This window comes from Phodopus roborovskii, unplaced genomic scaffold (assembly GCF_943737965.1).
Source record: "Phodopus roborovskii unplaced genomic scaffold, PHOROB, whole genome shotgun sequence".
Lineage (NCBI taxonomy): Eukaryota > Metazoa > Chordata > Mammalia > Rodentia > Cricetidae > Phodopus > Phodopus roborovskii.
This window is the reverse complement of record NW_026126433.1, coordinates 1,798,090-1,817,474: the sequence shown is the minus strand read 5'-3', so window position 1 is coordinate 1,817,474 and position 19,385 is coordinate 1,798,090. Positions and strand designations below refer to the sequence as shown.

The 19,385-nt window shown below is 33.4% G+C and overlaps 1 protein-coding gene across 4 annotated transcripts in view; it reads left to right on the top strand.

The window, feature by feature from the left end:
• Positions 1-19,385, top strand: part of Bltp1 (bridge-like lipid transfer protein family member 1) — a 176,825-nt gene that overhangs the window by 101,160 nt on the left and 56,280 nt on the right. For 3 of the 4 annotated variants that reach the window (XM_051185794.1, XM_051185793.1, XM_051185791.1), the window contains exons 47-54: positions 1,402-2,108; positions 2,505-2,750; positions 4,360-4,453; positions 6,693-6,743; positions 9,307-9,513; positions 10,559-10,797; positions 12,527-12,771; positions 14,813-14,918. In XM_051185794.1, the coding sequence (XP_051041751.1) occupies positions 1,402-2,108; positions 2,505-2,750; positions 4,360-4,453; positions 6,693-6,743; positions 9,307-9,513; positions 10,559-10,797; positions 12,527-12,771; positions 14,813-14,918 (1,895 nt within the window). The remainder of the gene's footprint in view (positions 1-1,401; positions 2,109-2,504; positions 2,751-4,359; positions 4,454-6,692; positions 6,744-9,306; positions 9,514-10,558; positions 10,798-12,526; positions 12,772-14,812; positions 14,919-19,385) is intronic. The other variant, XM_051185792.1, reaches the window with a different exon arrangement.

Here is a 19,385-nt window from a genome sequence, read left to right as displayed (position 1 = left end):
CTGTATTTCATGAGTAGTTCGTCCATTTCCTTGCTGCTTGTGCAGGTAGTTTTGTATCTGATACATTTGACTGTTCATTTGAGAAGTTGGAATTTTACTTTGGGTGCACTCTTACAACGAAAGCCTAAATATGTTGGAAAATACCACCTTTGACAATATTCGCAGTCCTTAACTCACTTGGCTGCTTTGTCTTAAGTGACTGTTTCACATGTACCCAGAATTTTTTTCTCATTTTCTTGGCTGCTCTTCCTTTTGATCATTCTTATATATTTCAGGTTTTTTGTTTGTTTTATTTTTTTTCTCAGATATTTGTTATTCCCTTCTTCATTTTTGGACTCTTCATCTCTTTTAGTCTTATGTTTGTTCTAGTGCTTAGTGTCCGATGTTCCCTTATGTAACCACATACTATATTATAATGTGACATACTTTTTAGTAATAAATGTTATTATTCAGTAAGGAATTACATAGTCTAGTTATGAAGTCATAGTTGAATTACCCAAAAAGCTGACTTTTTGGGTAGGTGGGTTTCAAGACAGGGTTTCTCTGTGTAGCTTTGGAGCCTGACCTGGCACTTGCTCTGTAGGTCAGGCTGGCCTCAAACTCACAGAGATCCACCTGCCTCTGCCTCCTGAGTGCTAGGACTAAAGGCACATGCCACACTGCCCAACAGTTTCTGATTTTTTAGAATAGAAATATAGTCTCTCTTTCATTTGCCCTCTGTGACATATACTCATGGTGCATATGGAGAAGGAAGAGAAATGCTGCTTTACTTGTGATTTGTTGTTAATTGTTGATAGAAGTTGAGTGGCTCTGAAAATTGAAATGTTTAAAATGACTGTAATTCTTACACAAAAGTTTTTAAATAAGTGAAGGGTTTACTAATAATTTTGTGTAAGATTTTAGGTAGTTTTAGTGTGGTCTTGTTTCAATTAGTTTTGATTTCCACTTGCAATTTGGCAAACCACTATGAAGATTTTCTTTCCAATAACAAATAAAATTATAAGTTTGAAATTTCAATTCATCATTTAGTATGAGGGGCTGATTCTAATTGATATCTTTTTCTTCTAATTGATATCTTGTTAACTCTAGCTTTCCATATTGTTGGGTATGCTGTTGGAAAGCAAGAAAAAAAGAGTTTCCTTATTTTATTGAAACTTTTTAAATTAAGAATGAGTGATTTTGACTTTTTTGTCAATTTTAGAGTGAAATTAACAAGAAAAACTAAAGGCTGTCTGCTAGCTTCTGAAAAGACTTGACTAGTCAAACACTTAATATATACAATCTCTTGCTTGATGGTACATTTTGCCTTGGAGATTATAATATTTATAATGCATAATAACATGCTATTCAGTTCTTCAAAAAGGTAACTAACAGCCTTTTGTTTTCTTTTGACTATTTTAGGCAAGGCCATGTGAATATTCCCCCACTTGAGTTCAAGCCAGCATTAATGTTGGAAACCTTCAGCATAAGTGCTGTTATAATGGAAAAGTCAGTGTGTACTCCTCAGAATTCCACCAATGCCCTTTCCTTTCATGATCTTAATAAGCGCTATTACAACACATTCCACTGCAACTTCACTATTTCCTGTCAGTCAATAAGTCAACATGTGGATATGGCTTTAGTTCGTCTTATCCATCAATTCAGTACAATGATAGATGACATCAAAGCAACTCAGACAGACATTAAACTTAGTAGATACACAGCTGGATCAGCTTCCCCTACACCTACCTTCAAAACCAGAAAACACCGGGATTTCCGTTCATCTGACTTCAGCCGCAGTTCCAGAGGAAGTCTTAATGGTGGCAACAGAGTCAATAATGCTAAAAACAAACGGGCCAACAATGAAAACAACAAAAAAGAATCCAGAAACAAAAACTCACTTGGAAGGTCTGAAAGAAGAACTTCTAAAGTATCTAGGAAAGGTTCAAAAGATGTAGTGGATCACATGACCATTCATATGGACGACTCTGATTCCATTACAGTGTCAGAGCAAAGTGAGCCTTCAGCTGAGTGCTGGCAGAATATGTATAAATTGCTTAACTTTTATTCACTTATCTCAGATCCTACGGGAATATTGGAAAAATCTTCAGAAACATTTGGACCAGCAGGTAACAGTCATTTTTATGATTTTAAAATTTCTGTTTAGGAATGCTAAAAATGATGGTAGGTTGTTCACCATATTAATGACATAAATTATTGAAATGCAGAGAAATTGGTAGTCATCACGGAGAGAAAATAATGCTTGTATTCATATATTCTATCAGTATACTTTTCATCTTCTCGGACTTCCCTAACATTCACTACTCTTTAAAAGATTCAGGCAGATTTAATTACATATTTCTAGATTAATCATTTATTCCAGTAGATAATAGGGAAGATGTTGAAAAAAATTGTTACATCAATTAGCTCTATTTTGGAATTTGAAAACAAGAAATCTAGTGTTTAGAATGTTCTTTATGTTGAATATTTCAAATCTCAAACCATATACTTCTATTTACTAAAAGGTGTTCGGAGTCCTACAGAGCCAACATGTAGAGTGGTGTTCGAGAATGAACAAGACAACAGCAGTTTGACCAAAACACAGAGGAAACGTAGTCTGGTAACCTCTGAACCTCAGCATGTTACTTTAATAGTGTTTGGGATTGGCATGGTGAACCGCACACACCTAGAGGCAGATATTGGTGGGCTGACAATGGAATCAGAACTTAAGAGGATCCATGGCAGTTTTACTCTTAAGGAAAAAATGAAAGGTATGATGCTTTTCTAATACTCAAGTATTGCTTTGCTGAAAAGAGTGAATGCCACCATGTTGCTGAAATTCCTACTTATCAGTCTTTCTTCAGAAAATGAGACCTGCCAAAATTCTGCAAGTTAGCCAAGATCAATGAGGAGATGGAGCTTTGATAACTAACAAAAATCCTTGGGTGTAGGCTCATTAATGTCTGATGCTGAGTGGTACCTATTTTTAATAGCTTGTCTTTGAATGTCAACTACTACATGTTTCTGATGTTTGGAAAGTCAAGAAAACAAGTGAAATTTGTAAAATATGCTTTTCCTTATTACTACTATAGAAATCTTAAAATCTAATACTCATTTTTAATATATTTATAAAAGTTAAGAACTTTTTAAAAATTCTATTAGTGGATAAAAAAGTCCCCCTCTAGTAATGAAAATGTGCCATTCACCTAAAAAATGATCATAGAAAGTATAATACTTTGTTAAATGTAGAAGAACATCTTTTTGAATATGCTCCATAACTTTACGTATCACAAAGAAAATAATTCCACCAGATGTAATCAGTTGTAAAATGTACCCCAGTTTCACAAATTGTATTGCACAAGGGAAGAAAATTATGAATAGCCATGTGTTTTTGTCAATTTTATGATAACCCAATAAATAAGTCTACATTTTGCATTAAATACCCATCTTTAACTGATGTTTAACATTAATCTTACATGAAAATTAATGTGAGATTAAGGAAAGTTAGTGAATGAAAGATTATAAATTTCTGAGAGAAATGTAAATACATTAATTCTCAAATTCAAGGCAAAGGAGGTATAGTGCACATACTTCAGATGGCTACATTGATGTTAAATTTTCTTTAACTTTAGTGGTTTTAAAATTAACTTGTTTTTCTGCTGTTTTAATAAATATTAAGAGTTATATTAATACTTTTGGTTAGAATCTGGGGAATGCACATTCACTTCTAAATCAATTGGTTTACATTCCCAAAGTTTAATAGGTTTTATTAATAGTCTTTAAGCTGTATTTATTCTTTAGCCTAGCAATTCTAGTTCTTACAAACCTAGAAAGAACCAAAAAATTATAATTGTGTTAAAATGACTGATGTTAAAGAGCTGATTGTTATTTTTTATAGCCCAAGACAGTTTAAGATTTAGCCATTACAAATTATATCATAAGATTAATTAAATTCAAAAATGCCAAAAAGAAAATCAAGCAAACTGACATGTTTATTTAATTTTGTAAGTAATAAATATTTTAAAATCATAGGAATTACATGAACCAAGCATAGTAGTTTATTTGATTTCTTTTTTTTTCCTTTCAAAGTACATTTATGGTATAAACCATTTAATGAATGCCAATAAATTATTTAGCTCTTAAAGGAATGTTAAAGTATATTTTTGCATAATTCCAGTTTTCATATATACTCTGTATGCATATATGAATACAAAATGTAAGCTGAGGAAATTTTCTTAAGGCAGTTTGACAATAATTGAGTACATTTAATTATAATTTATAGTTATTTGTCACCAAATATATTGTGAATAAAATAATTTTAATACAAGCTACAATGGCCTTATTTCCAGAATTCAAATTAATTTTTTTCTCATATTTAAGATGTTTTACATCAAAAGATGACTGAGACATGTGCTACTGCTCACATTGGTGGAGTTAATATTGTCCTACTTGAAGGTATCACACCAAATATACAGTAAGTGTGTTTTCTTATACTCCTTTGTTACAGTTTATAGAACACTTAGAATTCCTTCAATGAACTCACACTTGGTGAATTTTGAGATTTATACAGTGTTTCTAGATACTGTCGTTAAGAATGTCACATGATAGGATATGAGGGCAATTTGGCTGCAAAATCTGACACTCCATTGGTCACCAGGGTTGATTTGGTTGATCTGGCTGGCTAAGCTGGCATCCCCTTCCTCTGTCACTGCCAATAGAGGAGGACCATTTTTGACCAGACATAGAAGACTACCTGCCCTCCTCTGCTAGAATCTCCAAAGAAGCTCCCAAGAATATCATCTAATAAAATATTGGTGGAAAAAATAATTGATTTTTTCCCTACTCCTTTCTATTCTAAATTCACTTCTGTTTGAAAATAAGAAGGAAAGAAAAAGAAAAACCCAATTTTTAGTACTTGGTAATTTTTAGTAGTTTGTCTTATAGGAAAAATGATCATAGTACAAATTTCTGTTTAGCATGTAGGTTGTAAAGTTTCTTGTCATTTAAATAGTTAATTAAAATTACAAAATTAATTTTATATTAAATTATCATTACTCTAAGTAATGATTTTAATTAAGTAATCATTACTCATATTCACCTGGACTTCGTTTTATCATTTTGCATTTAACAAACTTAACAGTAAAGTCTTTGAATTCTGTGTTACAATATAAATGAAGCCTTTTAAAAAGAGCTTGTCAAGCTGGTGTGGTAGCTCACACCTGTAATTCCCATACTTGGGAGATTGAGGCAGGACAGCTATATATTGTGTCCCAGGCTACTCTGGATTATGTGAGAACTTGTTTAAAGAAAAAGAAACAACAACAAACACCAAATAAACAAAACCCCTAATATTTTAACTCCTCTTTTTTTTTCTTCAATTTCTGTTCTTGGGTCTATTCAGAATTATTCTGATATTGATAACATTTAGTTACTGTATGCAGACACCAGACATGTGTCTGTGCATTTAACCATATGGCATTGTTTATATCTTTGGCAGTATTTGCCTTAATTTCTAATTTGTTTTCGGTGGATCAGTTTTGTATTATAACTAAAAATGTTTTAATAGTTAAGGTACTGTTTTGAGAGTTCTTCTTTGATGGCATAACTAATGTTATGCTAATGTTGTCCTGCATTATAGTTCTTAGTCTAGATAATCACTAGACAGAAGACTCAGCTCCTACTGTGAAACTTATTAATACATCAACTAGAAAAAAAAATGATCAGTTGTAGTCACAGGGTTTAGGAAATCTGGATAACGCAAACCCTATCTTGGGCAGCATTTTAAATGGATATAAACAGGCCAGAGCCTGGTAGAGGAGATCACTTGCCCAAGTAGTTTTGACCTGTTGCCTGGAATCATTGACACTATTCCATAGGAGCTTCCCAGGGCCCAGTCTTTAAAAAAAAAAAAAAAAAAAAAAAAAAAAAAAAAAAAGACCAGGAAATAGGAAATTCTCATGTTTAAAATAGATTTCTCTTTAATCATTGTAGAAGAGCAGCAGATGTATTTACTTGTATTATGAAATCCCTGCTGTGAGCTGATTATCAGTTCATTTACTTAATTGCAATTCTGTGAGCTAAGGTGATTTTTATCTCCACGGTTAACTGATAGTCAGAAAGATCAGAGTATCAGCATAAACTGTTTCAAATGTTCTAATCAGAAGAGCTCAAAGCTGCATGGCTTTCATCTTCCTTGCTCATCTGCAGCAAATCATCTCAGACACTTCATGATTATTCATTGACTCACTGACTCTGAGCCACATTTACTTTAGCCTCTTCCCTTAGAGGCCAGATCCCCTTAGATGTACCCAGTGCTAGCTTTATCTTGAGTCTCCTTGTCTGTACTGTCTCTTAAGAGAATGCCTTCAGTCTCTTGAGCTTGTAAAACTTAACATTTATAAAATGTAGGGTTGATATTTTTTATTTTTCCCTCTTATCAGTTTTATTTGAAATTTAAAAGTTACTTATCTATTACTGCCAACCTCTTAAGACTTTATTAACAGTTTTTGGATTTATTATCAGCATTTTGTTTCCAACTGCATTGAAAGGCAATAGAATGAGGAAAAGTAGTTTCAAATGTAATTTGAAGAAAAATTTTATGAGCTGGACATTAGTAGTTTCCTGATATGCAGTCCTGTTGTAACCAACTTACATATGAATGCTGATTTGCCTCCTTTTTGTTTTCCTGCTTTCTCTTGAATCTGCATCTGTAGATTGGAGGATTTTCCTACATCTCCTACAAGTACAGCCAAACAAGAGTTTCTGTATGTCATACTATTTTTCATGGCTTGCAATTAATATCATATTGTATGTTTATATTATCTTCATGGGATGTGCATAGTTAGTTATCATTTCAAAGCTATACCATAAACACCAGTAGATTAAAAACATGTTAATAGTCAATCATAGCCTAAGTGAGGGTTGTCTCCTAGGGTAAGACAGACTTTGTTTTAGTGCGTGTCACTTGGGCTTCTATAAACATGGTATTGTTTGTTACTATGACAGAAACCAAAAAAAGTACACTTGGTGAGTTTTTGTTGATTGCAAAGTAATTTTTAAAAACTAGCAATACATCTGCATGTTTCAGCTTTATAATTTTTAATGGGAAGATTTTAATTTCTGGTTGTCAGGTTTTATCTATGGCTTTTACTATATACACATTTATGTATTGGGTATCTTAATTTAACCTATTACGTATATGATACTTTGTTTGCAGTCAGTTGTACTTGAGGTTTTGTATGTTCACCACATGAGTCTGCCACCATGTCACATTAACATTTTGCTTAGCATTAGTTATGTCTTTGGACATTTTAAAATAAAATTTAAATATATTGAATAGGTTGGTGGTCTCTATATTATGTTTCCTGCTGGTAAGATTATCATATTTTGTGAAAGTTGTTTTTATTATTGATAATAAGCCATAGACAAAACATCATTAGTTAAAAGTCACTTGTTGAGATTATTATGTTTCACTTCATGGGCTGACTAAAAGTATTAAAAATTGGATCTAAAAATACCTTTTTTGTCTTTTACTTTTTAGAAAAACATAAGCAGAACCACATTTTTAATTTCACTCAGTACCTAAAGATTTTTTTCATTTTATTCACTTTCTCTGGATATTTACCAAAAATAAAAAGTCAATATGGACTTTAGATAGAGAATGCTTTTAGTGGTCAATGATCACATCTGTGATGAAATTATTTATGGGCCTGGATATTATATACTAAAAAGGCTCCAGGAAAGAAGTAATGGAAAAGTTAAAGGTGGTCTTTGTTGTGATAATATCAAGTTAGGGTGCCCTATTCCATTCTCAGGTTTTCTACTGTATAATACAATTGCCAAGTAAGAAAGATGTCCTGGCTTTAACCATTGACTAAATAGCATATGGTCACTCTATACATTCTATATTTCTGTTGTAGAAAATATCAAGCAAACTGATTTGAGATAATCAGCACAGGCCACTTTATGTAAATTAGTATCTTTCACCTTCTTTCCTCTTGTAAGTTTGGAGCTAGTTCAAGGAGGCAAGGCCTGGAGGGGGTTTGGAATTGAGATAGAGCTACTAAATTGGTGTAAAGGTAGTAAGATTAGAGTTGAGCAGGACAGATCTTCAAGTCTTTGACTCAAAATTTTTACTGAACACCTTAGTAGAGTCTGCAATATCAATTAGCCCTATGAGCTTTCTATTCTAAATTTTGGATTAAATTGAGAATTAAGTTTTGCATGTTTGCTTATGAAATCTTAAGGATATTTAGATAGGTTACTACACATTATAAAGGCATATGAAAAATAATGAAGACATATTGATTTTTTTTTTCAATTTTTACTTTATGGTGAAGAACTAATAAAAAGTTCAGTGCACATTGAGCAAAGCTACTGCTCTTAGATAACCATTAGTAAGCTCTGTGGTAAAGATGAAGGCATTCAGAGAGTTAAAGAGCGTGATGATCCTGCACTAATCAAATTAAACTAGAGGTTGTAAAGGATGCTCTTGTCAATAAATTAGTTTATTGATTGTTAATATGCAGTTTTGTTATATTGAAGAAAGTTACCACTTAAGTTTAAGCTACACATCATGTATTACTCAAGTTTTATTCAAGGAAGAAATTGTCAAGATCTCTCTAAAAATTGACTAAAAGTTTGTAGCTTGTTTGGTATGCCCCCTGTATATATGAAAAGTTCATGACAGCTATCTAGAACGACTGACTAATAATTCATGGATAGTGCAGTTTACAGAGTTCTGTCAGCTCTACTGAAAGTCTTGGGATCAACTTCCTTCATGCTTCATCACACCAGGGCCTATTCCCACTTCCTTTTCCTGAGTTCCACACCAGGGCCTATTCCCACTTCCTTTTCCTGAGTTCAAGCAGCAGGCCACGTGCCTTTGATTTTTTTCTGACAAGATGATTATTAGAATAATTTATTTGTTCTTTGATTATATCTTATAAGTATAGTAAGTTTATTTTTCTTTTTATATTTAGTGTCTATAGATCCCAAAATTAAATTAGAGGAAAAAAGATGGTTGAGTGAGAAAAACATCTTAGTGGGATTTAATATATATATGTATATGTACATATATTGTGTGTGTAATGATGTGTTGATGTTTGTGCTTTCATTTATATGTTATTATATGCTAAAGAAATAAAAGATTTTTCTATTCAGTATAAAATGAGTATATTTTAATATCTTTTATACTAACTTTTCAGACTGTTTTGACACATAAATGATCTCATTCTAACTCATTGAATAGGAGTATATTGTGTTCTTGGTGTTTTTCCAAAGTTTTCATTTGGCTGTATTTTAATAGTCTTTCTCCTCTGTTGCTAGGACTGTGGTAAAATGTAGTATTGCCAAGTCCCAAGCCCTCTACAGTGCTCAGAGAGGGCTAAAGACAAACAACGCTGCCATATTCAAAGTAGGAGCTATCAGCATCAACATCCCTCAGCATCCTGCTACCTTACATAGCATGATGGTTCGAAGTTCTCACCAACTATCCAAACAAATCTCAGACCTTATTAGACAGCCTTCCACAGCGTGAGTTATTTTATTTTGTATATATTCTGTGACTGTACAATAAAATAGACCTTTTATTTTTGCTGTGATAACAAAGATTTTTAGGAAAATGAGCAGTTATTATAAATATTAACTATCACTGTTATGGGGCTGGTGGAGATAATTCAAATGACATCATGGGGGAATCATAATGCATATCATTATAGTGTTACATCATAATAGCCATGTCGTCCCATGCTAAATAGGGAGTATAAGCATATAGTTTGAGAGATCCTAGATATTTTTATTGGCATCACAGGAAATACCAATAAAAAGCAAATTAATGAATTCTAAAACTGTCAATCCTTGTTTAATTTTAAGAAATTGCAGTAGTCATTTATAGTATACATGGTTTTATATATTCCTTTATTATGAAATTACTATTTGTGATTGAAGGCAGACTACAGTGCCATATAGTGTTTTAAAAAGCAGTAAAACCAGACCTTTTCACAGTTAACTTTTTTGTTTGTTTGCTTTTGTTTTTGTTTTTAGACACAGAGTTTCTCTGTGAAATAGTCCTGACTGTCCTAGCACTTACTCTGTAGACCAGGCTGGCCTAGAACTCACAGAGATCCACCTGCCTCTGCTGGGATTAAAGGTGTATGCCACCAACACCTGGCTTCATAGTTAACTTTTATTCCCTGTGCATGTTGCCCCTATTCATAGCATCTGTTTTTCTAAATGTGTGTGTGTGTGAGAGAGAGAGCATACACATGCACTAAAGTCTTTCTGTGTGTATATATGTCCACACATGTATATGTTTGCACATGCATGCTTACTTTTCCCCATCCTATAAAGTGATAAAATAGTGTGTCTTTTGATAGTCTCAGAAATCAATGGCTTTTTTCCTACAATTTTTAAAAATCTATGTCTTTAGCTTTCATGTTAATAAAATATGGCACATTATTACTCTATTTTCTAGATCATCATTATTTATTAGCTGTTTTTCCACTGAGAAATCCAGTAATTTTATTCAATAAAGTCACTACTAATAATTTTACTGGGGTGTGTGTGTTTTGGTTTATAGCCCACAGCCTATGAAAGAAGATATTGCAACCCCACTGCCTTCTGAAAAAACTCCAACAAGTGTTAATCAAACTCCCATTGAAACAAATGAATTTCCTCAACTCCCAGAAGGCTTAGAGAAGAAGCCTATTGTTCTCAAATTCAGTGCCATGTTAGATGGCATAGCTATTGGAGCAGCACTCTTACCATCACTGAAAGCAGAATACAAGATGGGGAGAATGAGGAGCCATGGAATGACAGGTAACAGATTTTTGAGTCGAACCACATAAAACTGACAGTAATTTTGAAAAGAAAGTACTAATATTTTGATGAACAGGTAAAGTTCTTAAAAATATGATATTAAAAAAAAATCTAAATAGGCAGGCATGGTGTTATATGCTTTTATCTCATCACTAGAGAATCAGAGACAAGAGGATCTCTATGTGCTTGATACCAGCCTAGTCTATGTAGTGAGTTCAGAGCTACATAGTGAGAAGACATTTTAATTCTAGTTTTTAAGGTCTAACATATTCCTAATGAGTCTGCCTGCTGTTATGTTTTTCGTAGGTTTCCCTTGTCATTTTAACAAAAGGGATTTATTTTCTTACTATGCTATGAATTTTCTGTAAAGAATAATTGGGGACTATATTCTCTTTTATACCTGTTGAAATAAAAATGTCTTTTTCCTTTTTTTCTCATTTCAACATGATAAATTTCATTAACTTTTAAAGCAGTAATCTATTCTAATACAGATATGTTACATTAAGGATACCTATATTACTACTCCTTACATATCAGAGTTTGTATATTAAGAGAGTATTCTGAACATTTCAACCTTTATATTACCAGAAATAGAAGCACTGTAAGGTGCGTTTTTCAATTTGGCTATGTTAGAAAGCATGAGCTTTCAACTTCAGAGTTCAGTCCTATCAGTACATTGGCTAATTTACTCATGCATTCATGCCATCTGGAATCCATGGGTTAATGAAAACAGCAAGCCAGATAGACAATTTAGAACTGAAAAAGTAGAAATATTTAAGAACAGAGTGAATACCTTGTTGAATATCCATATAAGTAAGAACCCAGAGTTCTATAAATGAAGAAAAAGGACAAAACTAGTAAAAGAATGACACAATCATGATTACAGCTATGTGATAATTGAGGCCTAGGGTTGCTTTGATCTGGATGATTTTTATTTAGTGATGCTGGCAAGAGAGGTATTAGAAGACAGACTCTACCTCTTGCAACTTGCAGGAGCTAGTGAAAGATATACTTGGTTGTAGCAATTGTATAAGAGGAGCTCAGTATAGTCAGGACCTTTGTGGCTATCTCAAAGATGCTGCAGTTGGAGAATAGCATTCATCTGCTTATGAGAGGGACATAGGTGTAAATACATTACTATGTCCTGAGCGATGATAAAGTTATTGGCAATACAGCTTCTACCAATTCTTCATGCTCACATAGACAACTAAACAACTAGTGGAACTGACTTTATGTTAATATTTGCTCTGCCACAGAGGAAAAGACTTAAAAATTTAACACAATATTGAACTAAAATTTGTAGCTTATTATTTGTCCTCTTAGTAGTTATTAAGGTTAAAGGAATGTGTGCTTAAAATTTCAGAATATGAGACTTATTTTTAGCTTGAGTTGTTGTAATATAGCTTCTTTACCTGAAGGGCAATATCTTTCTGTTCTCTCTTCTGTGCTGTGCAGAATCTGCAAGTGTCTCTCTGCATCCAATACAATGCTAGGTACCCAATAGGCTTCATAAATACTGTTGGCTTAATGGTACTTGTTGACCAATTCTTTAATTTGAGTATACTTGTTTAAAGACAGGGAATATCTCGTATGTAAATTTTAAATATTACCTTTATGTATACCAACATAAAGTGTGAAATGACAAAACATTTTTCTTAGATGCCATTTTTGTTACAGTGAGAATATTAATACATGCTTGTATGGCTATAATGTTTCTTATTTCTTACAGGTGCACAGACAAGGTTTACATTTGAGTTACCAAATCACAGATTGCGTTTTACTTCAAAAGTTTCTGCAACAGATATGTCAACTATCCCTCCTTCTGCAAGTCTGAACCTTCCACCTGTTACCATGTCAGGGAAATATATCATGGAAGAACATGATAGTTACTCAGATCAAGTATGGAGTATAGATGAGCTGCCTTCTAAACAGGGCTACTATTTGCAAGGCAATTATCTACGTTGTGTGGCAGAAGTAAGTTTACTTTTCAAAGTTTTTAAGATTTAGGTACCAACATATATAGTGATCCAAATTTGAAAGATAAATGTTAAATTATTTGTTCCTACAGAAGACTAATTACTGAATTTTCAGAGAATGGGCATGTGTCTGTCTCTGTCTGAACTCCGTTTCAGGTGTTTTATTGAAACATGCTTTTTGAAACAATATAATATTAATTTATATTTTATATGTTAACTTTCAAGACCATCATGGCAATATTTTTATGGCTTATTTGATTATAAAAAGAGGATAACAGCTAACATCAAGAGCTTTATATGTTTACTTCTGTAATCCTTTAAATTTGAGGTGAACATACCTTTTTTGTTTTGTTTTTAAGTGAGGGACAAAACTCTTTTAATATGTTTATATGATTTAAAGCATTATTATTAGTTATTATCTAAAGGAAAGACAAATTAACAAACTCACTTATTACTTAAGATAATGTTAAAAGCTGGTACTCCTGACTACCTCATTATTTTTGTCACATCTATGTATAAATGTCAGAAGCTTAAAAAGCATGACATACCTGTTTTCATTTGGATTGAAGTTCTATAAGAAACCTCTTTAAATTTATTTGATAGAAATGCAGTATTGGAAGAGACATATTTAAGTTCTGATAAACCTTTTCTAAACTGGACCATCGTACTTGAGAGTTGGAATTTTTTTTCAGTTTTCAATTTTGTGTGTCCATGTGTCCGTGTATGTGTCGATGTCAATGCTATGTGGTTGGAAGTGTGATGCCACAGCTCACATATGGAGATGAGATGACACCTTTGTGGAGTCTGTCCTTTGCTTCTATTTTTACCTAGGGTGTAGGGCAAAACTCAGGTCTCCAGGTTTGCATGGTGTAAGTTCCTTTATCCAGTAATCCACCTAGCCAGTCCAAGAATTGGAATTTCTGAATTTGAAAACAAATGTGACCAATGTACACAGGATTCTAAAAAGTCAAAGATTGAATTGGGGAATTTTATATGGCATGTATGCTTGCCACATAGAAAAATAAGTACCCTAAACTAGTTAAGCAGTACTGTTAATAATGTTTCATTTCAAAGAAAGTAAATCTAAAGTATTGTATTGTGTGATTTCAAATTAATGTTAGATACTGAAAAGAATTTATAGTCTAGGAAAAACATAATCCCAGATTTAACAAAATGGAAAGGAAAATAACAAATTAATTTCAAACCATCTTAAGTTGTACCTTATTTCAAAATTCCCTATTTTATTGTAGCCTAAAGATACACACACTGAAACTCATCTTTGTCCTATTTGTATTATTTTGTGCAAGATAAAGTGTCTGGTGTCATTGGAGCGATGCTCAGTAGTTAAGAGCATGTACTGCTCTCCTAGAGGGCCTGAGTTTGGCTCCCACCATCCACAGAAATCAGCTCCATAGGAATATAACCCTTCCCACCCGTGTGGGCATTCATGTGCACAATCCCACACACAGACAAAACACATAATTAAAATGAACAAAAATAATGTTTTAAAATAGTGCCTCCTGGAACAGTTAAGCTTTTTGTGATCTCTCATCAAAGATAACACATTTGTTTTGCTCTTTTAAGCTTTGATCAAAATATGAACCATATCACAATAATATAGTATTTACTTTATTGTAAGAGTGCGTGAATCTGTGCTTTTTGTAATGGTCACTTAATTAGAAGTTGCTTTCTACTAAATCTGTTTATTACAAATTCTGTCAGAAATTAGAGCTGTGTACTAATCACAAGACACATGTTACATATGATCTGATTAGGAATCTATGATTTGGTAATTCACTGTCATATAATCTTAAAATCTACAGTGTACTGTTTTGGGGTTTTCGTTTTTAATCACTATATCTATAGACTTAATACAAATAGAGTTGGTCATTGGGACTGAATACTTTAAGTCCCTTTTCAGTGTGTTGTTCTCATATAGCATATAGCTAATTATTTATTTCCTAGAAGTTTTTTTCCTTCATGAAAAAGCAGTACAGAGCTAACTTACTACAATCTAACACTCTGATTTTGTTTGGCAGGTTGGTTCCTTTGAACACAATCTCACAACAGATCTTTTAAACCACTTGGTATTTGTACAGAAAGTGTTCATGAAGGAAGTGAATGAAGTAATACAGAAGGTGTCTGGTAAGGCTATCTAAGAACTAAGTGACGCAAGAGTAGCAAAAATGATATCAATAACGTGTGTGTGTGTGTGTGTGTGTGTGTGTGTGTGTGTGTGTGTTAGAGACAGAGACAGAGACAGAGAGGAAGGTAAGAGAGAAGATGAACTTACAGAGAACAAAAGAGAGTAACAGCTGGCTTCTTTCACTTGTCTTCATCTTTTTTCCCTTAAGCTGGGGTCTTCTTGCATTGAACTTGGAGCTTACCCTTTGTTATTTGAGACTGTAGAGACTTTTATTTCAAAAAAGAAAACCTTCAGGGGGGACTCCCTGTAAGAATAAAATCCCAATATTCACTTACAAGCTGAGGTTGTTAGGGTAGACAGAATAGGGAGCAGGAAAAGAGGATGAAAAGCTTCTGTTTTGGCCAGAGATGGCTTGTTCTAGGAGTGAAAGAATGTCAGGTGATGGGTAGACATCTCTTGTGTACAGCTGTCAAAATTTACAGAAGTGTGTGTGGCAGGAATCTAGGTGATTATCAGGGGTTGAGGTGAGGGTTCAAAATGCCATGACCGTGATTAACATTTTTGATTTTTGTTTGTATGGATCGATGGAGAAGGGGGCACATTTGTTGTTCATTTATCTCTTTTCTGATGTCAGGGTCAGCATACTCAATCATGGTTTGAGGGCTGGTTCTGGTGTTGGAAACTTTGGAAGGGGATGCTATAAGGGTAGAGTTCTTTCTTAGTAGCCTCCAAGCATGCTAATACCTATCTGTCTACCTAACATTCTCACCTCATGAGTTGAGACCTTGAAAACATTTAGAAGATGGATATTGAATGAATCTGGCTGCTTCCAGCTAACATTGGGAGAATAGAGGGGTTTAGAGTCTTCATTCTTGCTGACTTTCAAGCATTGGAGAACAGTCAAAAGCACCCAGAATTAGATTATCTGAGGACTCTGAATGTGGATCAACTGTAAATGAGTATACACAAAATTAAAACAGTAGTTGAATAGCATTACCACTAAGATTATAATATATTTAGCCCGTTTTTACTACAGAGATCCAGAAATCCATTTGTTAAGCTGTTCTCTAATGAGATGGTAGTCTTTGACATGGTTATACTCTTACTTAATGCAAAGGTGGCATAAGCAGAATTATCAGAAATATATATATATATATGAGAAACATGTGAATCATTTAATTAAGGTCCTTAATTTGATTAAAACATTGCTTTATATTATTATCAATTATTTTAATTTTGGTTATACTTTCCTGCTCTATGCTTAAGAATTTACAGATGGCCAAAATTAATTACTTTCTTTTTTACTGTCATGGACACTTAGGCTCTGATCCTCAGGGATTACTTGCACATAGGGGGAGCCTCTGGCTCCTAGCCTTTCTTAGCTGTTCCATCTATGTGAGGATAAGTCAAAGGCCTTGCTAGACCATGACCTGGAAGAAAGTTTTCCTCTTTGTTGACTATCTTCTTTGTAGAATGGATATTAGTTACAGTCTCCCAGGTGGGTTCTTTATGAACTCCCTGAAAAACAGGCAGGAAGCTCACCGGGCTACACTAGGAGTTGGTCTTGGAAAGCAAAGAAAAATACTGTGCCTGTTATTCTCCCTCCACATTAATATAGCCATCCAAGTAGTTACTGAACACTCAGAAGGTTTGTTAACATCAGTTGAGTACTTTAACTACTATGTAATAGATAAAGTTTTGGCAGAAACTACGCACTTTTAACTTAACCTTGATTAGGTATACATTTTATTCTTTTGACTCAGTGCTTGTATTACCAAGAACAGATAAATAACTAAAGATAACACTTACTAATTTGAATAGAGTTTTAACATTAGTGTATTGTGCTTTAATCTTAGAAATTCATATGTATATATAAGATCTTTTAAGTCTCATCTCTGACATGTCTTTTGCAACTTAAAGATTTTATGGCTTGCTTAGGCCTTCCAGCAAGAATGTTTATTTACTCTCAGATTCTTACATAAATGTTAGGGATCCAAACCCAGGTCCCTCTATTTCCACAGCCAACCCTTTTAACTGTTGAGCCCTGTCCCCACTCCCAGATAAATGCTTATGTCCGTTCATTATTTTTTCTTATTTTTTGTTCTTTGTTATTATTTTTTTTGTTATCATGCAAAGTAATGGGTTTCATTATGACATTTTTACATAGATTTCACCATACTTTGTTTGCATTTGTTTCTCTACCCTCCTCAAGCAAGCCCCCTTCTCCAGTCATTCTTTTCCTTATCTTTCTTACAACATTACCTTTCCCCCACCCCTCATACTTAAAATCTCTTCCTTCCCCACCACAATCCTTTTTCTAGTGTACATATTTTCCTTTACAGAGATGTTAATGTTTATTCACTATTTAACTGAGAATTTCAAAGACTCTGTGATAAAAGCCCTATATAGTCCTTCCTTGATCACACATGTACTATGTTGGTTGTGTTTCTCAACCTTCCTAAAATCTGAGATCCTTTAAAATAGTTCTTCATATTGGGCAGACCCCACTCATAAAATTCATTGCATTACTACTTCATATACTGTTATAAACCTAATATAAATACCTGATAGGTAGGATATCTGATAGACACCCATGAAAGTGTTGTTTGACCCCCCCAAAGGATTCATAATCCACAGGTTGAGAACCTCTTCTCTAGAGTCATCTGGAACCTAATCTTGACTATAGAGCCATGTCAGAGGCCTTTAATGGCTTAAACATTTTTTATTAGCAGTATTTTAAAAATATTTCTCAAAGTATAAGCAACTATGCCATGTGATTTTTTTTCCCTTTAGTACAGAATATACTTTCGTATTCCTAAATAGAAATTGTTTTTATATAAATTATCTTTATAAAGTGTTTCTCTATATAAAAGAACTGATATAAATCCACTTAAATAGTATTTATGAGATAGAAAATATGTGACTTTAAATTAGATCATGAAGAAGTTACCATATGGAAATAACAGTTATCAGGCTTAGCAAACTTAACCTCCATTATGGTGATCACACACCATGAATGAATGAGAAAGGTAATATTAAACATATTTAGGATAAAGGATACTTCATGAATACATTATCTCTGAGGACTTTATAGTTATCAGGATGACTTGAACTAGGGCTCAAATGCATTCTACCTTTTGATCATAGAGTCATTACAAAAGACAGGGACAATCTCAGGAAAGAAAACAACAAAAAGAGAAAGTCATGTTTATTTGCTGTCGCTGAAGTGAGACTTGTGGCAGTCTAAGAAAGTTTGAAAGATTTGTCCTGGTTGTTGTGAGAAAGATATTATAGACACGACTGAAGATGACAAATTGGATCATGAAATACCACAGGTACACTTGACAGAGTCCAGGAAAACACTGAGACCAGTAAGATACCATTTCCCCCAATCTAATTTGGAGGTAACTATGGGGATAAATAAAAATTATAACAGAAATGGATATTTTTGACACATCACATGAAGAAGACAGACCAAGTTCTCGTAATGATACATCAGGAGAGTTGATAAATACAAGTTAATAGAATAAGAGTGACTGACTATACTAATGTGTAGTGGACTGAGGTGAGTACATGGTGTATTGTGTGCACTCAGTGATGCACTCTCTTGGTACCAGGGTTCATGTAGATAATCTGCTTGGTTGAGAATACAGCAAATAAATAAGGGAGTTCACAGAATGCTAACATCAGATAGCTGTGGTTTAGAATTCAAATGATGAAAAACAGTAATAGTGATTTAACGTTTTAGAAATTGCACTGAAAAATAATGTAAAAGCCCTCTTTGGAATGAGTTAGCATGAGACTTCCAATTGTGGTAGCTGAAAAAGTCTTATTTAAGGAAATTAAGACATCTAAGAAATGATGAGTCATTTTTGTCACCTGAAATTTTGGTGATAGCTGGACAATAAAGACAAGAAGAAAGATGGAATAGTTGATAGGTGGCTACAGATAAGGTAAACACTAATTAAGTTTGCTTAAGTAAGGTTATTGTGGATTTCAAATATGATGTAGAAATTAGGATCTGATGATAAGCAGAAGGAGGGGAAGTCACTTTAAATTTTAGAGCAGAATTCTTGGAGAGGGAAAGTAAAATCATACACGTAGGCACTTTAGCATATAAAGACACATACAATCTACGCAGATTTATGTTAAGCAATATGTTCTGGTATCCTGAATATTTATGCTCCTGTGTCATCATAGATACCATGTTTTTTTTTTTCTTTCCTGCCTGTGCAACTATATAGTTATACAGATACAAATGAGATATAGTTATTATCTTCTTCTGAATCCAGCTCGTATCACTCTTTCTCTGTCTTCTTATCTTGTAACTTCGTAAATTATTGCTTCTTTCTGTACCTTGTTTTTTCTTTTTTTTATTACAGTAGAAATTACAAAATATGTTTTATCATAATATTTATTGAATAGATTTTGGGTCACAAGTCTGAATTTTAAGAGCCAATACAAAA